Here is a 21,762-nt window from a genome sequence, read left to right as displayed (position 1 = left end):
ATCCATAGTGGCATGTGTATAATTGAGAAAATAAAATGGATGTCTGAAGAACACAGATGTTGAAAACCTTGCTAGAGTCTGCAAAGTCCAGAGGCTACATATAATACTTGTGCCAGAGCTTGGAAAAGTTCCTTTTTATGGACCACTGGTCCCAGAATCCTCCATCCAGCATGGCTACTATCCTAAAAAGCCTCCAAGATCTGCTTTAATGCCAGGATGGGCAGACTTTCGATTTATGGACTGTGCAGTTTGCCCAAGGCCACACACAGTGGCCAAACATGAATAGTATATTTTTCATATGTCTTTAGGGAGATCTCTGAGCATGTAGCTGAAAATCTGTCATTTTTACCCAGTTTAGTGTGCATCGTGGTAGATTGCAGGCTGTAGGCCTATACGTCTTTAACTTGGGAACAAGTCTTTGAACTAGATAGGACCTGTTTGTGAGCAGCCACACATAAGATTGTATTATCGTCCAGAGCTTAGGAATATTTAATTCATAGAAATATTAGAAATTTCTGCTTGGAGTACAAGTTCCAGTATCCCCCAGTCAGCAAGGCCATTTGGAGATTCTGAGAGCCATCCTCCAAAATATATTTAAAACCAAGGAACTAATTGCTGAAAGTTTTGCTGTTGCTTCACACTGCATAATGGCTCAGTCGTTACAATCAAATAGGATTTTTAAAAAAACAGAGTTACAATATGCTTTATCTTCTAATATCTGTGTAGGAGAACTAATAACTGCTGAATAGCTCCATGGTTTAGGTCTCTGGCTTAGTAGCCAGAAGTTGGGAGTTCGATTCCCCCGTGATGCCTCCTTCACAGGGGCTGGACCTGATGATCTCTGGGGTCTCTTCCACCTCTGCAGTTTTAAGATTATGATTATTTATTTAGTATTCCATGCTTGAGCCTCTCGTGAATAATCTTTGTCCCCTTTCTCTTCCACATTGTGCTCATTATAAAAGGAAAAGGAAAAACAGCACAGGGGTTCAATATGGTTAGAAGGCAAACTTTGGGCTTAGGAAAGTGATGCATGCGTATGGTTCGTAACAGCTCACTGACTGGTGCTGTTGTGATATTCGAGCCAGCTTTTCGAGGAGTCGCTCTCTATCTAGCTCTCCAGTCTTGAACTCCAGCATAAGAATGTATTCACTTTTCCAGCTGTGTTCTAAGCAGCTGATCGCTCCAGCATTTCCAGCCACCAAGTGGTCTGGTTTCTTCTCTTCTCAATCCTGTGTGTCATCTGGGAATATAGTTCCATCTACAGTTGGAAGGGAAAAGTACATGCGGAAGGTTTTACAAACAATGACAGGAGGGAATGGATCAGTTGGGGTGGAGAACTTCAGCCCTGGAACAGAACTCGACCCTCTAGAGTTCCCCGGGAGGCCACACTCCATGTGACACCACGGGCTAGAAACTTTCCAGCTTTTGTCCCCAACTTTGACATGCTTCTCCCGAGACTTTGTGAGTAGATGGGGAAAATATGTGAGCTTCTAGGTATTGACCACATTGTAATTCCTGTCCTTTCTTGTTGTCGACTCTGGTTGTAAGTGTAGAGCAGTGACTAAGAGTGTTCGATTAGGATTCTAGAGACTGTGGTTGAAATCCTTGCTCAGCGACCCTTGAGCCCCGCACTCTTTCAGCCTGACCTTCCTCACAGGGTTGTTGGATAGACTGAAGATGCCAAGGCACACCCACCTCAGTTGTTTTGCATCCTGATGGGTGCAAATGAATCCTCCACCCCTTTTGGAGTAGGCCCTGTGTGGATTGTACCCCTTTTTTCAGGAGCACTGACTATTAAGCTAACGCGACGTCTTCTTTACATGTTTGTTTTCTTAGATCTCCCCCAGGGATCTCCTCAAATGGTACGAAGAGATATTGGCCTGTCTGTAACACACAGGTAAATACAACCGGATTTTTGATGGGCAGAGAGCTGTTTTGAGGGTGTTTTTTTAAGGATTGGCTCAGCAGACTTGAGTGAAAGCCGAACAGGGTGTTCCAAGTTGGCTTGGCCCTGTGGTGGCATGGTTTTGACATATGCGACTCCTGTGCCAATATGGTGGGGAATGGAAGGGGTGCCTTCTCTAATGTCCCTCTTTATAGGCAGTGAAGATCAGCAAAGTGTCACACATCGACTTCTCAAATAATGCCTTTCCTTTTTTTCCCCCCCTTGTGTTTATTGTTGTTTTCATTTTTCACTCGTTCAGGTTCTCTACCAAATCTTGGCTCTCTCAGGTGTGCCAAGTATGTCAAAAAAGCATGATGTTTGGAGTGAAGTGCAAGCACTGCAGGTGAGCCCCTGTGCTAAACACACTCCCCTTTTTCTACAGAAAGCGGCGGCTTGGAAGAATAGGTGACATAATGGCCCCGTACTCCAAGAGAGCTAATTTTAAATAACGAGCATTGAGAAATTAAGATTCTTCACCATATCATGTCTTACAGATGGGTTTACAGTTGGCATTAATTTGGGCTTAACCCTGGAGAGTCCAAGGCCTCTTTCCACACTCCCAGACCTCTTGCAGGGCCGTGTCTAATCCCTTTCATTTTTCAAAAAACATTTTTGTGTATTTGTTTGCTAAAACTGAGTTCTGGAAGAGGGGAGGTGGGACTCCTCCAGAGGAGGTTTCTGAAGGCACGGTTCTCCTGTGTCTGGAGAAAGGACCCTCTGGTGTTTGGAAAACCATGATGCTCATACTCCATGTCATTCCACCCATCGATTGAAGGATTAAGCCAACAGACTTCATTGGGAAAAAAAATCCAGTGTAGTGCTAGAACAAGGATGGGGCCTGCGGTTGCCCACAGAGCTTCGCAAACAAGGGAGAATGACATCCTCTGCTTTTCTGAACCACAGCACCACACTATTTTAGGGGCACAGCCTTGGAAATTCTCTGCTGTCATTTTGTGGCTTATCTGTAATACCATTTGCTTTCCGCTAACGTGTCTTCTCTTTTCCAGATTAAAGTGTCATAACAAATGTACAAAAGAAGCCCCACCCTGTAGAATATCTTTCTTACCCAGTAGGTATCTCTCTTCTCTTCTCCCCTTTTCTCTCCCAAACTCACAAGCAATATGTCAGCTGGGGCTGCTCCAGTTACAAGACACATAAATCAGTGGCTCCTTTCTTGCTTTTCTCTTCCACCTTGTCTTCAGTAGTACCACGATTAAGACGGACGGAGTCTGTCCCTTCCGATATAAATAACCCGGTGGACCGGCCTTCGGAGCCGCAGTTTGGGACCCTCCCAAAAGCACTAACTAAAAAGGTTAGTTCAAGAGAATCCCGCCTCAAGATATCTCCCCCTCCCCTCACCCCAAAAGATGCCAGGTTTGCATGAGCTGTTATCGTGTGATCAGTTCCTAAGTAACATTGACTTTTTTCAGCTTGCTGATGCATTAAGAGGGAGGTCTTTCTGCGTATTCTGTGTACATCCGCTGCAAAAGCAAGGGCCTTTTGTGGTGGAAACCCTCCCTTTGTGCACATACCTCACATATAGATCCATTTAATCACAATTATATGTAGGATTGGTGAGCTGGCTAAAGACAAGAGAGTGGAGCCTATAGTTAAATCTGCATGCAGTCTGAAATTCTAATGCATAAGTGGCTTGAAGAGGGTTTAAGGTTCTGCCTTGATACATCAACTCCTATTGTCCATTCTAGTTGTTGGCCATTCCTTGGGGTCTCGGGCTAAGATCTTTCTGGCCATCCATGGAATGGTGGGGATTAAACCCAGGAGACAGCAGCTGAGAGATACAACTCATTCCTGCTGTCCCAATGTTTCATAAATCCTCTTTTCTCTTGTTGACTTCCAGGAGCATCCCCCAGCCATGAATCACCTTGATTCAAGCAGCAACCCGTCTTCCACCACCTCTTCCACTCCGTCGTCTCCTGCCCCCTTCCCGTCTTCGAACCCTCCCAGTGCCACGCCACCCCCCAACCAGTCTCCCATGGGCCAGCGGGACAGCCGGTTCAACTTTCCAGGTAAACCTTCCTTTTGTCTAGGGAGGAAGGAGCTTGGAGCAATACTTCAGTGGACCTAGATGGGTCATTTACGTCTTGCCTTAGTTAGTCACATAGAAATAAAATTTATCCGGGTGACATAGAGATGAAAACAATAAAATTTGTGGTCAAAACACTTAAAACTGTTAAAATGGCAGTAGGTTACGCATTTTTGTGGGTGTATTTTGTGAGAGTGCGGAGTGGCCCCTTATACTAAAGCTTTTGTGAACTAATGGCCACTTTATCAGAAGCAGGCCAAATGTTGGGCTCGAAAAATCTTCTGCCATAATAACATTTTCAAGTCTTAGAGTGGCTGCAGGCTTCTTCACTGAGTTTGTGGTGAGGACTAAGGTAGCTTTCACTTCTGGGAAATGCAAACATTTTATAAAATAGCACCATGCCTGTAAGCTTGCCATTTAATTACAAAACCAAAGCAAGCTTGAATTCTCACTATAAGCCAAAATGAGTAAGTGGAGGCTATGGGTGCTTTGAGCGTAGCATGAAAAGACTAGACTTGCGGCAAAAGACAATAATGTTGGGAAAGGTTGAAAGCAGTAAGAAATTAGGAGACCCTAAGCGATGGAGGTAGATTGACCCCAGAGAAGAAGGCATAGCCTGACAGATATGCTTGGTTTGGTGTAACCACTCCGGAAAGCTTAAATGTCCTTTTTCTAACCCTCTTGAATCTGAAAAAAGAAATGCATCCTGCAAGCCTGATCCAATCTTAATATTGCATGTGCTAAAATGCTCCCATGTTACGGATTGCCTGTTTACCGTCTACTAATGATGAACAAAGGTTAATTTGCTGGATAGGAATATACAGGGGGGCAATAGCTGACACTGTAATCTTCTCACATGCTAATCTTTTGCAATCTTTTATTTTTGTACTTGCTGTCTCTTTCTCTCTCTATTTTTCCTTTCCTTTCCTTCCTTTTTTTTTAAAAGCTGCCTACTACATTCAGCATAGACAACAGTTTATCTTCCCAGGTGAGTTCTTCTAACCTCCAGGTGACATTTCTGCTGAGACATCTTCTTTCTTCCCCTCTCCCAGGTGCTAAAAGGAAAATATCAATTTTTTTTTGCCTGCATGCTGCATTGAAATTATGCCTTTGCTTGCATGGATGAACAAATACCTTCCTTTCCTTGGCTATACCAATGCTGTTTAAACCCCTGCAATTTTTAACAATGCAGGGCATTTTGTAACTATACACCATTAAAATGTTTTAGGTGTAATTCTGATTCACCCCCTTTCTCCAATGTGCTGCAAGACAAAAAGAACCTCCACATGGGGTTTTCCTCTTCATAAATAGCAGAAATGCATGGAGTGGGTAGAGGGAAAACATATGGGTTTTAGATCCATGGCATGAAGGGCACAACCTGTAATTCTTTGGATATTGTTGGACTACAAGGACCTCATCATGCTGGGATGGATGGAAATTGAGATCCAGCCCCATGTGGAGGGCACAGGTTTCTTAAGCTTTGGAAGTGGGGCCTTCCAGATGTTCCTGGATGACTGTGGTGACGAAGGATGGGGATCCTAACCACATCTGGAATGCTACACTTTGCCCTCTCCTGGAACAGAGTCGTCTGAAGGCAATTGCCTGGGTTTTTTTTTTTTAATACGAGATCCTTGCAGATGCCAACTGCTTTCGGAGAAAGTTTGCAGTTTTCATGTTGATCCTTTGAACCTGTCAGAGGGCAAGGCACAGAATCACAGTTTGGCATATCGCACACAGCAGGGTGTTCATGTCCTAGCGCATCACAGGCATCATATGTGAGGACCCTTTGCCTTTCCAGAGATTTTAACCTATAGCTGTAATCATTCCTCTCTCATTCTCCCAAATATCTATTTGTTACCAGGATCCTCTTCCACCTTGATGTAGGTGAAGCTCAGTCACATAGAGAGAATCTCCCCGTTTCTACCTGGGCAGTCGGCCAAAGCCGTGCAAGGAATAAGATGTGTGGGTCTCCCAGATTCTTACCCAGGTCTTCCCCTCCAGGGGAGATCCAGCCAGACACAGGGGTGGATCTGGGAAGATGGCACAGACCTCCCCTTTTTAGAGTATGTCTATAATGCCCCTCTCTCCCACAATCTGGTTAAAGTACACAAGAGAGGGACTCTTGGCCCCTGCACACACTGTGTGTGTCCTGCTGATCTCATTCTCCAACCAGTTTGGGTGCTGGTGGGCAAGTCACTGGCTTGCCACTCGCAAGTTCTTTTCCTTGGCCAAGACCATGGGATCAGGCACATCCTCTTATTTATATTCTTTATTTAAAATATTTTTACCCCGCCTTTCTCCTCGAAAGGAGACCCCTGTCTGTGAAGATGCATGACAACTCCCACAAACGACAGAATAATTCAAGGAGCCTAGGATAATGGCCATCCTCTCCTGCATATTTTCCTGAGCCTGAGTGATATTTGGAAAATCATGAGACGGCTCTTTGCTTTCTATCTGGGATTTAGTGCAATGACGTTTGCATTCCTTTCCTTCTCAACAGTTATAGAGATTTGTTGATTGTTGATGGCACACTTTGTATAGAATTCCAAACAGTTGTGATAATGTGCACAAACAATGGGAGGCGTGGCTGCACAGTATTTGAGCATTCACTTTGGGGTAGGTTCCAGGACCACTTCCTGGCATTAAAGGATTGGTTAGGAAGTGATGTGGAAGGGCTGGCGGTCTGAAAACGTGGGCAATAAAAGGAGATTTCGTGGACAGATACTCTGAGCAGGCATCATAGACGACCAGCAAATTATTTTGCCCATCAATACCACTAAAGCTCTAAGTGTAGAGGTGGTGTGAAAAGTGCAATCTGCTTTTTGGCTTTGTATAAAACCATTAGTTCTGTGATGATAGACAAAATGCGTCTCCATATTAAATGTGGAGGTCTCTGTTGCAATGTTCTATGGTGCAAGAAGGGAAGGGAAGGGAAGGGAAGGGTTTGGGAGGGGAGGGGAGGGGAGGGGAGGGGAGGGAGGGAGGAAGGAAGGAAGGAAGGACACCTTGCATGTAAAAAAATATCCCATCAGGGAAAAAGATTATAGCCTAGTTTTCTCTTTGCAAGGAGGAATCAATGCGGTGGATGCATTTCGTCCCCTGCCATCTGAAACAGTGCAGTTTCTTGAGAGCTGTGCCATGTGACTCTTTTGAACACAGATATTGGGCCAAGTACTTCTTTGATGAGTAGTACAGCAGCTATTTTAAAAAACAAATTGTTGTGAGAACTGTAAACTTCAAACTGGGTTTTACATATTGTTCTTTCCTAGAAATTCCCAGTGTCCCACAAGTGACGCAGCCTCCTGAACCTGCTGAATGTACTAAGTAAGTTTGCCTGTGTTTCTTGGTATTTCTTTTTGCCATTGGAGAAGTGGGATCTGCACTTATTGGTTGCGGTACAATTTCAGTCCTCAAGAATTTGTGTATTGTGTATAAATGTGTGTGTGTGTGTATGTGTGTGTGTTCTGCTGACCTGGGGGGGGATGTTCCCAGAGTATGCAGATATATCGGCTTGAATGTGTGGCCTTCTCAGGGGCTGTACAAAGTAGAACTAAGAGGGGGACAGCACGTGACCATTTTCGCATTAAGATATATATAACCATCTAAAATTGCACCATTGTTCACAATGAGAATATTCATCCAACATATTACTACATTTAATGGACTAATGTAGCCATTGTGGTTGAGTGCTAACTGGAAGCTTTCAACCAGGAACCTTTGACTGGGGATGCTTCAGTGGGAAGCGCTATGGTGAGAAACTCTACCTCGTCCCAGACAGAAAGGCGAAGTGTTAGGAAGAAGGGAAAGAGACACACACAGAGAAAGAGAAAAGCAGGTGGAAGAAGGAGGGAGAGGGAGAAGAAGGGATGATGGGGAAAAGGGGAAGAGAAGAAGACATTGGCCCACCCTATGTCCCTGCTAGATCCTCCATCCAGGAACAGACAGGGGGGAAATTAGCCCCATTTGACCTACAGCAAGAAGAGAAGATTCCATGAGATCTTGTTTCTTATGTTTTTAAATCTCATTCCTGCTTCAGAGGAGCTGAGGTCAATACTCATAAGGTTTCTCCAATCCTCATGTTTTATTCTCAGATCTACCTGGTGATGTAGCCTGAGAAGGAGGGAGTGGCTGAAGGGCAGAGAGCAGCCCCCTTTTGCAGCAGCGTGGGGATTTGAGCCCCCAGTCTTGTGCCGCGCTCTAGCCACATTGGCTCTCTAAAAGGTCTCTTTGTGCTGCTTTTCTGTCTTCCGGTCTGTCCCTTTGGTGCCAGCAGGGGGTGCTGAGGCATTTCTTTACAGGAGCATCCAAAGGCACAGTGCCAGGCCCCGATCCTCACGGCAACCTTTTGTAATGTCAACTCACTGCTTTCTTTCTCCTCTCTTGAATAGTGCCAATGAACACATAGAGACGGATGGGATTGAGGAACGTGAAGCAGAGGTGAGTTTTCACCTGTTTGGGGTAGACGCAGGTGACTCCGTGTGGGGATGATTAATTAAGAATTAAGATTAGCCTTGGTTGCCCTGGAGGGCATGACAGGTGACTAAGTGGAGGAGCAGACCCCTTCCATCACTGATGTGGTTGCCTGTTTTTTTCCAAGCACGTGGAAGGCCAAGAGTCAAATAAGTCAGAACCGGAAGATGATGAAGATGAGATTGACGACCTGCCGAGCCGGCGAAGCCGCTGGCGAGGGATGATCTCCCGCAAGGCCAGCCAGACGAGCGTCTACCTGCAAGAATGGGACATACCTTTTGAGCAGATTGAACTGGGTGACCCCATTGGCCAGGGGCGGTGGGGCAAGGTTTATCGGGGCAAATGGCACGGAGAGGTGGCCATCCGGTTGCTGGAAATCGATGGGAACAATCAGGACCACCTGAAGCTTTTCAAGAAGGAAGTGATGAATTACAGACAGACCAGACATGAGAATGTGGTGCTTTTCATGGGGGCCTGCATGAACCCCCCTCATCTAGCAATTATTACAAGGTATGGATTTTAATGAAGCTCCAGACTTCACATCTTCCTTTGCATCTGGCCATTCCCCTTCCTAGTTCAGCTGCCTCTTGTCTGGAAAGATATTAACACTGTCTGTAGCTGGGTTTCCAAACCAACTTCTAACCATGATTGCAAATGTTGGTTTGTTGTTAACCATAGTTTAGTCTTGGCACTGTAGATAACTCCAGAGAGGTAAGGAAAGCATCACTTTTATCATGGTTATAAGCAGTCAGGAATACTGATCTACCCCAGGCTAAACATATACACTGGTTCACACTTTGGAGCTGTCAAAATTGTGTTTCTGGAATCTTGTGGATTTTTTGTTCGTACAATACTTCCTTAAGACTGTCATATGCGCATGGAAGGAAGAGTGTGATCAGCAGAGTGTGATCACAGGCTTGGATTTCTGAACTGTTACTGCACTTTTGAGTGCCATATGTTCATATGGTTTAGATGCCTAGATAATTAAATGGAGTAATCTTCCTAAAAGAAAGACTTCCCCTTATTGTAGGGCTGAATATCAGTGCGTTGATACATTTTAAGCTGTTATGAGTTTCCTATTTAGATCTTGATTTCTGTTGAATTTAATTTTGTTTTAATTGTATGCAATTTCAGTATTTTATAGTTGGTTTTTATTGCTTTGAGACGTTGCTAAAAAGGATAATTTTAACAATAAATATCTTACAAAGTAGTCACAGAATCGCAGTTGTTTTTTTGCCAGGGTTTGCGAAACAGTTAACAAAGCCTGGTTTGGAACTCTGGTTTGAAGGCAGTGTTCCCTCTAAGCTGTGTGTGCGTGTGCGACCATGCAGTGCTCCATCGGTGGTGTGCGACTGCAGCCAGTGTTGCCATCCATTTGGTTCTGGTGCGTCTGGAACCCCGTGTTGGGGGGGCAGGGCCCCCATCCAATGCTGGCGGAAAATTGGAGGGAACGTTGTTTGAAGGTCAACCATAGTCCCCTGGTTTGTTTTGGAACAGTGGTGTGGATGTGTGTGAATCACTTTATACCTTGGATTATAAATTCTATCCTTTCTATGAATCCAAAGGTTTGGGTACCTGGAGGTAACGAAGCAAGATGGGAAAATAGGAACCAATACTCCTGTCTTGGCATTCTTTTATAGCTGCTGATAGAAAATGTTAGAACTGACGTTGTTATTTTTAAAACAAATTTGTGTTCCCCCTTTTCTGTAGCTTCTGCAAAGGAAGGACACTTCACTCATTTGTAAGGGACCCCAAGATATCCTTAGATATTAACAAGACCAGACAGATAGCCCAAGAGATCATTAAGGTAAGATTTTTAGGTTCTTGGTTTTTTGTTTATTTAAATTTATCCTAGGGCTGATAGGAAAAAAAACAGGGCATGGATGGAAAAGTGTACAGAAAATTTGTACTCCCGTTCTTAATTTTTATTTATTTTATTTAAAATTAATTTTAGCCACCTTGGAAGTGGTGGCTAAAGTGTTGTTGTTTTTTTAAAGACAGCTTAAAGGGGAAAAGTTCAGAAAGAGGAAGAGCTCTTCCTCTTTCAGAACAATGATGGAGAAACCCCTGTTTCTTGCTCTCTCTCTCTCTTTGATATAAATTAAGAGAACTTTTGGATACTGCTGCATTTAGGATCATTTTGAATGAAATTGTTTAAGAAATAGTGTTGACATACAGTAGTACTGTACATAATTGGCTCTATGTTTTAATTGGTCCAAAAGGGGGGGGGGACTGTAAATGCTCTAGAGAAAAAAATAAATGTAATGCAGTACATGATTGGATGACATTGAAGCCTTTGGCTGTGATTGGCTGAATTGCCATTATGTCATGGAGGTGAAGGCAAGCAGAGTCACTGCTACCCATTGATTGAACTCCATGGAAAGACCTGGGGGAGGAAGGAGAGGGAAGAGAAGTTGGGGATCTACCAATGGAGCAGGGAAGGGCTGGGATCAGGTAGCAGGCATAATTCCGATGTAAAGACCGTGATTAATTTCCTGAAGAAGTAGGAATTTGCATGTGGATAGGAAGGATGGCCCTTCTGGAACCATCAAAGCAGTAGAAATGTCAGTCCTTGCTGGTCATGATGGTGGTGCTGCCTACCATGTCTGTACAGTGGGGTCTTGACTTGAGAACTTAATCCGTATTGGAAGGCGGTTCTGAAGTCAAAAAGTTCTCAAGTCAAATCTGCATTTCCCATAGGAATGCATTGAAAACCATTTAATCCGTATCTGCTCTTTTCCGTCCATAGAAACTAATGGGAAGCTGCTATTCCGCCTTCGACCACTAGAGGGGGATATTTTGTTTCTTTTTTTCTTAGGTCAAGAAAGGTTCAGGGAAGGCAGGGAAAAGACAGTCCAGGCAGTCCAGTACCAGGCAGCCTGAAGACTGTCTCCCAATCCACTCTCTAAACGCTGGGAGAAGTGAGGAAGCAGACAGGCACCCTTTTCACTGGCCAACAGTTAACTGAAAGTTCACATTTTGCACTTTCCCTGCCTCCCACGTGGGTTTTTTTCAGTTCTTAACTCAAATCTAAGTACTTAAGTCAAGTCAATATTTTGCTATGAGAGCGGTTCTTAAGTCAAAATGTTCTTAACTCAAGCCGTTCTTAAGTCAAGACCCCACTGATATACAGTCGTTGAGTCCATGTATATTTAAACGCTGGATGGAGGTGTTATGTGTTCTTTCCATGTTTCAACCCTGCTTCCGTGTTCTGCCAGGGCATGGGGTACCTTCACGCAAAAGGGATTGTGCATAAAGATCTCAAATCGAAGAATGTTTTCTATGAAAATGGGAAAGTGGTCATCACAGACTTTGGTCTGTTTGGAATTTCCGGCGTGGTCCAAGAGGGAAGGTGAGTCTTCTGCTGAGTTCTTCCCTCAGCTTGTCCAGAGAGGGAGTGGGAAGGGGCACCTCTCAAGATGCATCTCAAGACTGACCAGGATCCTACAAGTGCCTTTCCCCCTCTCTAATAGCAGAAGAACCAAAGCCTTCATTGATCATCTGCTACCTTTTCATGACAGCAAAAATCCGCTTCCAGAGACAGCTGCCTCACTCTGCCGAATGGCAGGGCTGGCCCCTGATGCCGGTCACAGGGTGGCTACTGAAAGTGGCTGCTCTGTACTGAGTTATCCTTCACCCCTTTGAGATATTTAGCTTTGGAATATTTGGGTAGATTTACTCATGTTGTCACTGATGACTCTTTAATTTATGTTCCACCTTTTGCTCCACTGTGGGACGTGAGGGGACTTGCAACCAGATTAAAACACAAGGACAAATAAAAACACACAAGAAATAGTAAAATGAGCAAGGAATACCAATAGGACACAATAGCTTAAAAGCAATACAGAAAACACTTCAATAAATATATATATTTAGAGAGCGAGAGCATCCACTGACGCCAAACGTCTACCTGTGTTAAGGGGATGATGTTTTCACTGTGAGTCCATACAAAAAGATCTCCTACCTAGGAAGATCAGGAAATTCCTTATGTATCAGTGTATTTGTTCACTGAGCCCAGGATCACATCCTCTTGCCTGCCTCTGGTTGTCTCATGTCTTCAGAAGAGAAGGGTCTTGCCCATTCCCCCTGCTCCTTGATAATATTTTATCTGGAGATGCCAGGGATTGAACTTGTGATCTTCTGCACCCGAAGCATGTGCTCTGAAACAGAGCTGTGTGGCCTCTAAAGAAGCTCTTTGGAGAGATGCGCTCGTGCACATGTCTCCAGTTACGATGGACACCTGGCAGGGTGTATGACTTGGTGTTGTAGCTGCCAGGTTGCGCCAAGTGTGACGAGCGTGAACAAAGACATCCTGTAACGCCTTTCTTTCCTGCTTGCAGGCGTGAGAACGAGTTGAAACTGCCCCACGACTGGCTGTGCTACCTGGCCCCAGAGATTGTCCGTGAGATGGCTCCTGGGAAGGATGAAGATAAGCTTCCTTTCTCTAAGGCTGCTGATGTCTATGCTTTTGGGTAAGAACAGGAAGCAGGCTTTAGTAGACGCATGAAAGTGCACAATGCAGTAGTCATTTGCGAATTAGGAAATGCAGGGGAAACACCTTGTCAGCTGCCTGGAACTTCCCTGAAGGTGGACAAGGTAATATGGTTTTAAAAAAAAAACACCACATGGCTTGATATTTAAACTTGATTTTGGGAAAAGGTGGTTCTCGTTGGGCTTTGCCCTCCCCATCCTTCTCTGATTGCAGCAGTGAAATCTATTTTCCTTGAGAGCAGCTGTGGGAGTTCTGCCTTTCCTATCGTTCGTGGGCGTGAAAACTAGGGATCACTGTCTCGGCGAAACATGTGACTGAGTAACAGAATTTGTGCTCAAAGTCAAGGGGAAAAAACTGAGAGCCGCCCGGAACACCATCAGAGCAATTTCAACACAGGTCATCCTTTTTAGGGAAGAAATACTTTTGCTTCTCTTTTCGCATCATGTGAATTTCTTCGTAACCCTAGGCCAGAAGTTCACTCAGTGATATTTTGAAAGCTTGCTTTCCGCTTCCGCTTCCACACTGGGGAATAGAAGAATAGATTTTTCTCCCTACTGTTTGTGTCCCAGTGACCTTTAACAGGGTGAACACCAAGGCTGGCCCCATCTCTTGCAGGGGTGCCCCAAAAAATCGCCAGTGTTGCCACACACACCCCTCCAGGAAACTAAAAAGGCTGGTCCCCTCCTTCCAACCTGAAATAGATTTCCGTGCTGCTTTCAAGGTACTTATAAGAGCTCTCTGAATATATATCTAGGACAATGCAAGTTTGTGCCCACCGAGAATTGGGGCCAATGGCAGCTTTAGCTTTTTACTGAACATGTAACACTTTTACCGTTACCCGCGACCACTGTTATGTTCTTCTCTGCTATCCTGCCCATCTCTCATCACAAGGCTCTAAGGCAAAAACTGTCTCTATTCCCTACACAGGTGTTTCCCCTGCTAACCTCTTTCATTCTTCCTTTCCCATCTTGAGGTTAACTGCATCTTCAACCCCACCCCACCTCCCTTCCTCTCTTCTCTCTCTTCTCAGCCCCCCCATCACTGCTCAGACCTGCTGTCCGTTTTTTGCCTTCTCGAAGTATTCTTCCAACAAGACTGTAAAACAAACATAGGCCTAATTACTGCACGTAACCCATGAACATTTAGAATGTGGAACGGATATTTCATATGCATTTCATTCTGTCTATTAATGTCTGATGAAGTGGAAGCGTCTCCGAAAGCTTCCGTTAAAATATAATGGTTAGTCTTTAAGGTGCCACCTGTTTTTGTCGTTTTTGTTTGTATTGTTCTGCTGCTTTAGATTTTGCCTGATAGGCTTGCCAAGACTAACATGGCTACCTCTTCTAAAACTTCAGATTATATGGCACTCTCAGATTTCCCCATCTTTTCGGGCTGCCCCTTGGCATTGGGGCAGAGCTTAGGGCCAAACAGAGCATCCAGTGTTAAGGCTTCTTTTGAAGGATGTTGTCGGAGCCCACGGGTGTGATTGGGCTGTTAAATCTGCAGGTGGGCATGATCCTGGACAGCAACTCCCGTTGGACTTGGGCAGCTCACTGACGCTGGGAGCTTTGTGGACCACAGCTTTAGAAAAAAATTGACTGTATCACTTTCTTGGCCCTTTCAGGACCGTGTGGTACGAGCTGCAAGCTAGAGAGTGGCCGTATAAGAACCAGGCAGCCGAGGCCCTGATCTGGCAGATTGGGAGCGGCGAAGGGATGAAGCAAGTCCTCTCGGCAAGCAGCCTCGGGAAAGAAGTTGGCGTAAGTGGATGGGGATTTTCCACTATACTGCTAACACCTTGCCACCACTTCCCATTTTAATCTCGGTGCTCTTAGTTGGGAGGAAAAAAAGCACACAGGTGAAATAAAATAAGTAAGTAAACCTCCAGGGGATCCTTGGAAAATCATAGAATCGTAGAAGCATGGAGTTGGAAGGGGCCTCTAAAGCCCCTCTGCTCAAGGCAGGAATCCAAATCAAAGAGGGTTGTCCAGTTTTCTCTTGAATGCCTCCAGTATTGGAGTACTTAACACCTCCCAAGGTAACTGGTTCCATTGTTGTACTGCTCGAACAGTTAATATGTTTTTCCTGATAATTCAGTCAAAATCTGGCTTCCTGCAAATTGAGCCCATTATTACATGCCCTGCCGTATGGGATGATGGAGAACAGATCCTGCCTCCCCTCTGTAGGACTACCTTTCAAGCATTTGAAAAGCGCTATCATATTTCCCCTCATGTTGTTCTTTAAGAAATGTTGTTCTTTAAAGGAGAACATGATTATCAGACGCCCCTTCTGTTGGCCTTTAAGCCAGTTGGCTGCTGCTTTTAAGCTTTACAGGAGATGCAGTTAGAGAAGTATCGTATTGAGCGGAGTGTGGGGCCCGATCTGTACATCTGTCTTGTGACATAATTTCTTGCATTGGCTGAGACTGGACTGTGTGGCCCCTTGACTTCCCTCCCAACTCCACCAATGCTATGATTCTGAGATTGCATTTATGTTGAATACCAAGGCTGTGAATGGCTGGAATAAGGTTGAGCCCAGCAGGATGGAGAGCTAATCACTAAAAGACTGTTTTGAAATTGGGTGGGCCCCTCGGAACCTTTTCCAGATGCCCTGCCATGGTAGCTTTTAAGGCAGCCTTTCTCAACTAGGTGCCTTCCAGTCATGCTGAAATAAACTTGCACAACCCCCTCCAGCCAGCTACGAGCCCATGGAACGTTCAGGCCAATGTATTTTTGGGGGGGCCCAGGATGGGGGGGCTGGCAAGGGCTCTTCTCAGTCCTGAATAATCTTTTTCTTGATGAAGCGCTTTTCAGGCTGAGCTCTGCTAAATGCTCCGTCAATGAAAATTAGATCAGAAATGAACTGTAAAACACACGACTGAACACACCCCGTGTCACTTTTTAGGAAATCCTTGCGGCGTGCTGGTCTTTGGATGTCAGCGAGCGGCCCAGCTTCACGCTTCTGATGGAAATGCTTGAAAAACTGCCAAAGCTCAACCGGAGGCTCTCTCATCCGGGACACTTCTGGAAATCCGCCGAGTACGTATTGGCCTGTGCCCATGCCACTTCAGACAACTGTGTTTCATTAAGCTTCCAATATACCTGGGGCCGTGTGTATTGCTAACACAGAAAATACACCTTCTAACATCATCCTACTGCTGCAGGCTTCTGTCTGGTTCCTTGGCTGTATATTCCATCCAGTCATGCTGGGTTCTACCTCCAGGGAAACACACGTCGCCAGGATAGGGCAGTCTTTTAGATGGTTGGCAGCTATCTTCCTTTAGAGATAGTTGGTTGAGGACTTGGGGCTCCCTTTCTGTTGAGGCAGAATCTAGACCAGAAACATTTATGCTGCGGTAAGTTCACAACATCTTTGAGCTGGGCAGGATAGATCATGGCCCCCTGTAAAACGTCAGGTTCAGACCTCTGGCAAAAGGGATCTAACTCTCTCCCGGACGTGGGGGGCAGGAATTAGAGAAGAGAGGAACGGGGAAAGTGTTTGAGAGAAAGGGGTTATCAGGCAGGACAAATGTTGTGAGTTACTCTCACAACATCCAGTTGTAATTCAGCTGTTCGGACACAGGGGCGGGGCGGGGGGAGGAGAAAGGCCCAGACACCACGGATTAATCTTGCTTTAAGGTGCCCCGAGACCCTCTCCATACAACACACTGACATCACCACGGCCCCTCTGGAAAAAACCACCACCACCATATCCTTGGGAAGAAGCAGAGTTTGGAGCCCTCGCCTTCAGGGCGTTTAGGTGGAGCTTCGTAGAGTCGTGTTACAGCTTTCTCCGGAGCACTGCCCGGTACCGCGCTAACTCTCTCGGGTCTAACAGCTCCCTTTTCTCTGCTTCCGTTCTGGCTCCTGACATGGGTGCGAGCCGGCCATTCCAAACAGCTTCATGATTTGTTGACTGGGACTTGTAGCATCTTTGGGCTTCCCCTGCTCTTTGGCAGCCTTTCAGTGGTAACTCTGGACTAACTCTGTTCCCTTGATTGTCTCTCTCTTTCTCTCTCTCTCTCTCTCTGTCTTCATCTGCCTCCCACCTTCTACATTATAGGTTGTAGCTACTGATGCAATAGCTGGGGTCTGCCTTGCATGCTTCTTGTGTTCTAGTCTACTCAGCAACTCAGACATCACCTTCCCACTTGTGTACACACACACACACTAACACAAAGACAAACTGCTGGATTTTAACCCCCGATGCTTCTATGGATTCCTTTTTTCCTGCCTCTTCTCTTGGTGTGGGCTGCTGACTTGAAATAACCATTCCTGTCTGCAAGAACCGCGGCGCGCAACTAACACGGGGCCCAGATTAACCTCCTCGCTGTCCGAAGGGTGTCCCGCTGGCTGCAGCACACCATCTCCCCGGCCGCTCTCTCCTCTTGAGTAGTCCCCGGTGGTTCAGTTTCTCCGAACTCTTTTACCACCAGCCTCGTATGCAAGGTTGTAAGCAAAAACCACCAGCAGCCAGCACTGTACGCTTGTCTTTTCTATGGGGATTTTATAATAAATCAATAAATGGGATCCCTTATGTACAGCTGGGCTGCCCAGCGGAAGAGCGTCAAAAGTTACTCTCACTTGATAAGTTGTAGAATCAGTTTGGATAATGATCAATACGTGCATCTCTCTTCTCCCTCCAAGGTGGATGAACAAGAAGGTTGTCGCCCAGTTCAAGACATTTTGATTTAAATAATCGTGTAAAATGTAGTGAATTGTTTTAATGGATTAAATTGATATCATTTTATTGGGTAGCAAAACTAACAATTTTGAGAACAGCAGCATAAATTACATGTTCCTTTGTTATCTTATTTTAATCTGTCACTCAAATTTCTGGAAGAGACGTTCTGCTGTGCATGCATGAAAAAGATAGAGGTGGCAATGTCATTTTTTAAAAAGATAGCAACTGGGATAGCTTTTTAGTTGGAGGTTTAAAAAGTGACCAATTTTACCAGCTTACAGCTCAATTTATGGGTGTCTCCCTGAAAGTAAGTCCTACTAAATTCAATTGGACTTATTTCTAGGTGAGCGGGGAGAGGATTGGAGCGTAAACGTAGTTTTGGTGGTACCTTGACTGACACCATCGAACCCAATCCCCCGTAGCAAGTGTATCTGTTCAGAATTTCAATGCAGGTAGACATAGGCAGAATAGAGGAAGCTGCTGCCCGCAGGGTCAGACCCTTGGCTTAGCTTTGACCAGCATTGTCCCCTCTGACCGGGGAGCTGTGGCTCTGTAAGGTGGCAGGCTGGATTGTTTCTCGGTTAACCCTTGCTGAGCATTCTCTGGCGGTCTTCCATCCAAGCCCCACTCCTCCTCCTCCTTCAGAAAGTCTTTGGGGGTGGTATGGTGGTTAGATGGCCTTCTCATCACTGTGCCTGCAGCAAAACACACAGTATCTATCTCAGTTTCTGAATAGGCAGAGATGTTGTGGACGAAGCAGTCTCCTGCCTCCCAAGAAGGAAGCGTGAATTAAACCATCCCGCTTTGTGTGTTAGAAATGAGAACTAAGTAGCTTATCAGCCACTTCCCATTTTTGTACAAAGACTCAAAATGTGACTGTAATCAATTTCCTTTTCCACCCTCCCCTCCTCCTCCTCCCCCTCCCCTTCCTCTTCAGCATTAACAGTAGCAAGGTTTCCATCCGGTTCGAACGGTTTGCCTTGGGCGACTTGGAGTCAAGTAATCAAAAGATATAACTTGGTGTGTGTTTTAATGGTCCTTGATTCCTGGTTTCTGTCTGTGTCGTTTGCTGACCTGGAAAAAGCTGCTGGAGAACTTGGCAGAAGCTCCCTCAATTCCTGAAAGGGGACAGTGAGCCTTCCCCGACCCGGCGATATTTCATTTAGACTTTTGTTATCTTAATTTCTGACACCTCAAGTCAGCAACTTTACTTTTAAAATGTTTACATACTGATCTTCCTCCTGTGCGAATTTTGTTTTTCATGGCTAATAATGTGATGCAAGATTTTTAATTTAGAAATGGAAATGTTTTTCAAATGGAGCTGTTGTAAGCCATCTTGATTTATAAAGCTTCATTTCGTCGACGAGGAAGCTATGAGGTTTGAAGCCTTGCCCACGAAGGGTTTGAAGTTGAAGGGGCTTGTCTGCATAGACATTTAAGCTATTTTGGAACTGCCTCCAGTTTTGCTTGAAAAAGGCTGGGAATGGTCATTTTTGTGAATGTTTGGGAAATTCTGTTTTCAGGAAGATGTCATTACACTCTTCTCTGTTGTAGAATTATAGGCGTTTGGCAGAGTTTGGAAATGATTTAAATTGACTGTGTGGACAATTGCTCTGAAAAGACAGAGAAAGAGTGAAGCCAAAGAACTTCTCTCAGAAATGGAACAGGTTGTTATGAGCAGGAACTGAGTTTTGTCAGAGGTTCCAAGTGCGAAATGTATTGTATGGCACAGAAGCTAAGATCTTGGTTGGGAATATTACTGAACACAACTTTCTACCTCTCGTTATTTTGTGGGACACCTTGAAGCCACATGGACAGCATCTAAGAGACCACAGAGGTGTGTAGAGAGGGCTTCCTGGCTCTATCGCCGCTTGTAACCACTAGACTCCTCTCAGGACAGAGGCTGGAGAACCTGTGGTCCTCTAGAGCAGTGGTTCCCAACCTTGGGTAACCCAGATGTTCTTGGATTGCAACTCCCAGAAAACCTCAGGCAGCACAGCTGGCAGTGAAGGCTTCTGGGAAACGCAGTCCAAGCACACCTGGTTTTACCCAAGGTCGAGAACCACTGCTCTAGAGATACATGGAGTCTGACTCCCAGCAGCCCCAGACAGCATGGCCAGTTGTCACAAACTATGGTCTCTGTAGCGTAGGAACATCTCTTGGGCCAAATTTCCCCCACTTCTGCCTTCTAAAGGCCCACAAGCTGGTCTCTCTCTCCTTGCACCTCCTTGGAGAGTGGAGAGATTTCCTTTGTTGGAAACCCAACATTAAAAAAAAGCATAACCAATATTAAGAATAAGCAGGTCATTTTAGGTCTAGTTATTAGCTGGTTGTGTGGAAGGACCTTTAAAAAAAGCAACACGTATTGTCTTTCTTTAATATCCTGATTGTTCCTGGAATAAAGAAGGGAATAATAGGATGATGACAAAATCAGTCTAGTGACGAAACTGAGATGCATTTCCCCTTTCCAGCTCTCTAGAGGGGTACAAGAAGATGAAATGGTTGAATTTCTGCAGTTCTGAAAGCTAGAGTCTACCCAAGAGGGAGGTGGGGTTGTGTGTGTTTTTTTTAATGGTTCCAACAAGTGCTTGATCTTCTCTTCTTACGAACAAGAACTGCCCAATATGGAGATGGGCTATTCTCCGATGGTGACATTGACTTGTCCAGTCAGCTCTTGTGAAAAGTGAAAGCATGCCAGGAGGCTTTGGTTACTGCTGGTGGCCTCCAATGGCCTTGCCATTTTTAAAAAAAAGAAAACTGTGGAAGATGGAAAGGGACCAGACCCTTGAAAGTCTGTGCCTCCAGCCATTGGGGTGGAGTTCCCTCTGGACTCTTTACCCAACGGCTGCTCTAGATGTAGAAAACTAAGCCTGTGTTAGACTGTGAAAACTGTGTCTTCTAGGGAAGATGAGCTGAAGCAGAATCTCCTTGTAGAAGAGGATGGAGATGTGGGGGCCTGATAGATCTCCTCCTCCTCCTCCTAAGGGAAATGGTATGGGCTTACTGAAGATTGATGGGATCAAAAGAAGCCTGCAGACCTCCTAAGATGTCAAGTCTTGAGCCTAGTTCTTCTTGAGGATCGGGGACTATTATGTCAAAAGATGTGCAGAGGGCATGGTCACATGATAGAAGGTTGCTGCTTACACCAGCGCTCTCTGTATGTAGAGAACTAGCATGTCAAGAGAAAGAGACCTTACCTTGTCTTTGCCTTCATGTGTTCAACTTCTAGGGGTTTTTTTTTGTACATAGAGTTTTCAGTTGCAAGAGCACTCCATAGAGCAGGGGTCTCAAACATGCGGCCTGGGGGCCATTTACATCCCCCCAGATGATAGTTTGTGGCCCTCTCCTTGCCTGCCCCCCCCCAAAGGACCCACATGTCCTCTGCTGTCAAGAGTTGGAGAGAGCCTGCCAGCCAGCCCACCTGTCTGTCAGCTAAGGAAACTCCCGGGCGGCTTCCTCGAGCTCTTGCTCCGCTTGCCAGAAAATCTGATGCGGCCCAGCCTCACCCAGACTCTTTCTCTAGCGGCCCCCAGGTAAATTGAGTTTAAAACCCCTGCCACAGAGAGACTGAATGTGTGTGTGTGTGTATTTGTATATACAAAGTAGCTAAGCTTCCACTGTTGCCACCATGTAATGAATGTGAAAGAGAAACGAGCAAGTGAGTCTCCCAAAGCGATGAGTTCTCCTTCCTTGATCCGTGACTTTCCTCCTCCTCCTCCCGTCCTGTGAAGAACTGTAGCTGGATCATAGCAGGATCTCACCCCTGGAGTTCAGTCCGGCAGCCCAAATCGGGTGACCTGATCCAAAACTTGACTTCCTCTGTATGTTTAGTGATCCCGTTATTTGCTCCTGCTTGTGTGGGGCGGAGAGGCTGATGTCAGGCCATCTCAGGGGTGTCCGGCCTCCCCTCCGGTCTGCCCGCAAAACAGCAGCCGCGAATCCACCAGACATGTTTAGGGTTGCCCTCCTTTTGTTCCCTGACCGTTGGGTATATTGAGTGGGATTGACGGCAGCATTAGTCCAGGCTATATGGAGGGCACCGGGTTGGGGGAATTCGTAATATCCCGGCTGGTCTCCTCCCGACAACAGCTGCCCCATAACATCAGGCTCTCTGTTTAATGCTTCTCC

General features: G+C 45.5%; 2 protein-coding genes across 2 annotated transcripts in view; one reads left to right on the top strand and one right to left on the bottom strand.

Moving 5' to 3' along the window:
* Positions 1-18,954, top strand: part of KSR1 (kinase suppressor of ras 1) — a 95,432-nt gene extending 76,478 nt beyond the window's left edge. Inside the window, exons 6-20 of the mRNA XM_020786925.3 lie at positions 1,837-1,897; positions 2,205-2,288; positions 2,953-3,014; positions 3,151-3,257; positions 3,804-3,972; positions 4,936-4,977; positions 7,259-7,313; positions 8,378-8,426; positions 8,587-8,969; positions 10,170-10,266; positions 11,678-11,811; positions 12,800-12,931; positions 14,576-14,711; positions 15,856-15,989; positions 18,572-18,954. Of these exons, the coding sequence (XP_020642584.3) occupies positions 1,837-1,897; positions 2,205-2,288; positions 2,953-3,014; positions 3,151-3,257; positions 3,804-3,972; positions 4,936-4,977; positions 7,259-7,313; positions 8,378-8,426; positions 8,587-8,969; positions 10,170-10,266; positions 11,678-11,811; positions 12,800-12,931; positions 14,576-14,711; positions 15,856-15,989; positions 18,572-18,650 (1,724 nt within the window). The 3' untranslated portion in view covers positions 18,651-18,954. The remainder of the gene's footprint in view (positions 1-1,836; positions 1,898-2,204; positions 2,289-2,952; positions 3,015-3,150; positions 3,258-3,803; positions 3,973-4,935; positions 4,978-7,258; positions 7,314-8,377; positions 8,427-8,586; positions 8,970-10,169; positions 10,267-11,677; positions 11,812-12,799; positions 12,932-14,575; positions 14,712-15,855; positions 15,990-18,571) is intronic.
* MIS12 (MIS12 kinetochore complex component) overlaps positions 17,658-21,762 on the bottom strand; it is a 31,894-nt gene continuing 27,789 nt past the window's right edge. Inside the window, exon 3 of the transcript XR_002299983.3 lies at positions 17,658-18,329. The gene's annotated coding sequence lies outside the window, so the exon portion shown is untranslated. The remainder of the gene's footprint in view (positions 18,330-21,762) is intronic.

This window comes from Pogona vitticeps, chromosome 7 (genome assembly GCF_051106095.1).
Source record: "Pogona vitticeps strain Pit_001003342236 chromosome 7, PviZW2.1, whole genome shotgun sequence".
NCBI lineage: Eukaryota > Metazoa > Chordata > Lepidosauria > Squamata > Agamidae > Pogona > Pogona vitticeps.
The sequence above is the reverse complement of the archived record's forward strand: the minus strand, read 5'-3'. Positions and strand labels throughout refer to the sequence as shown.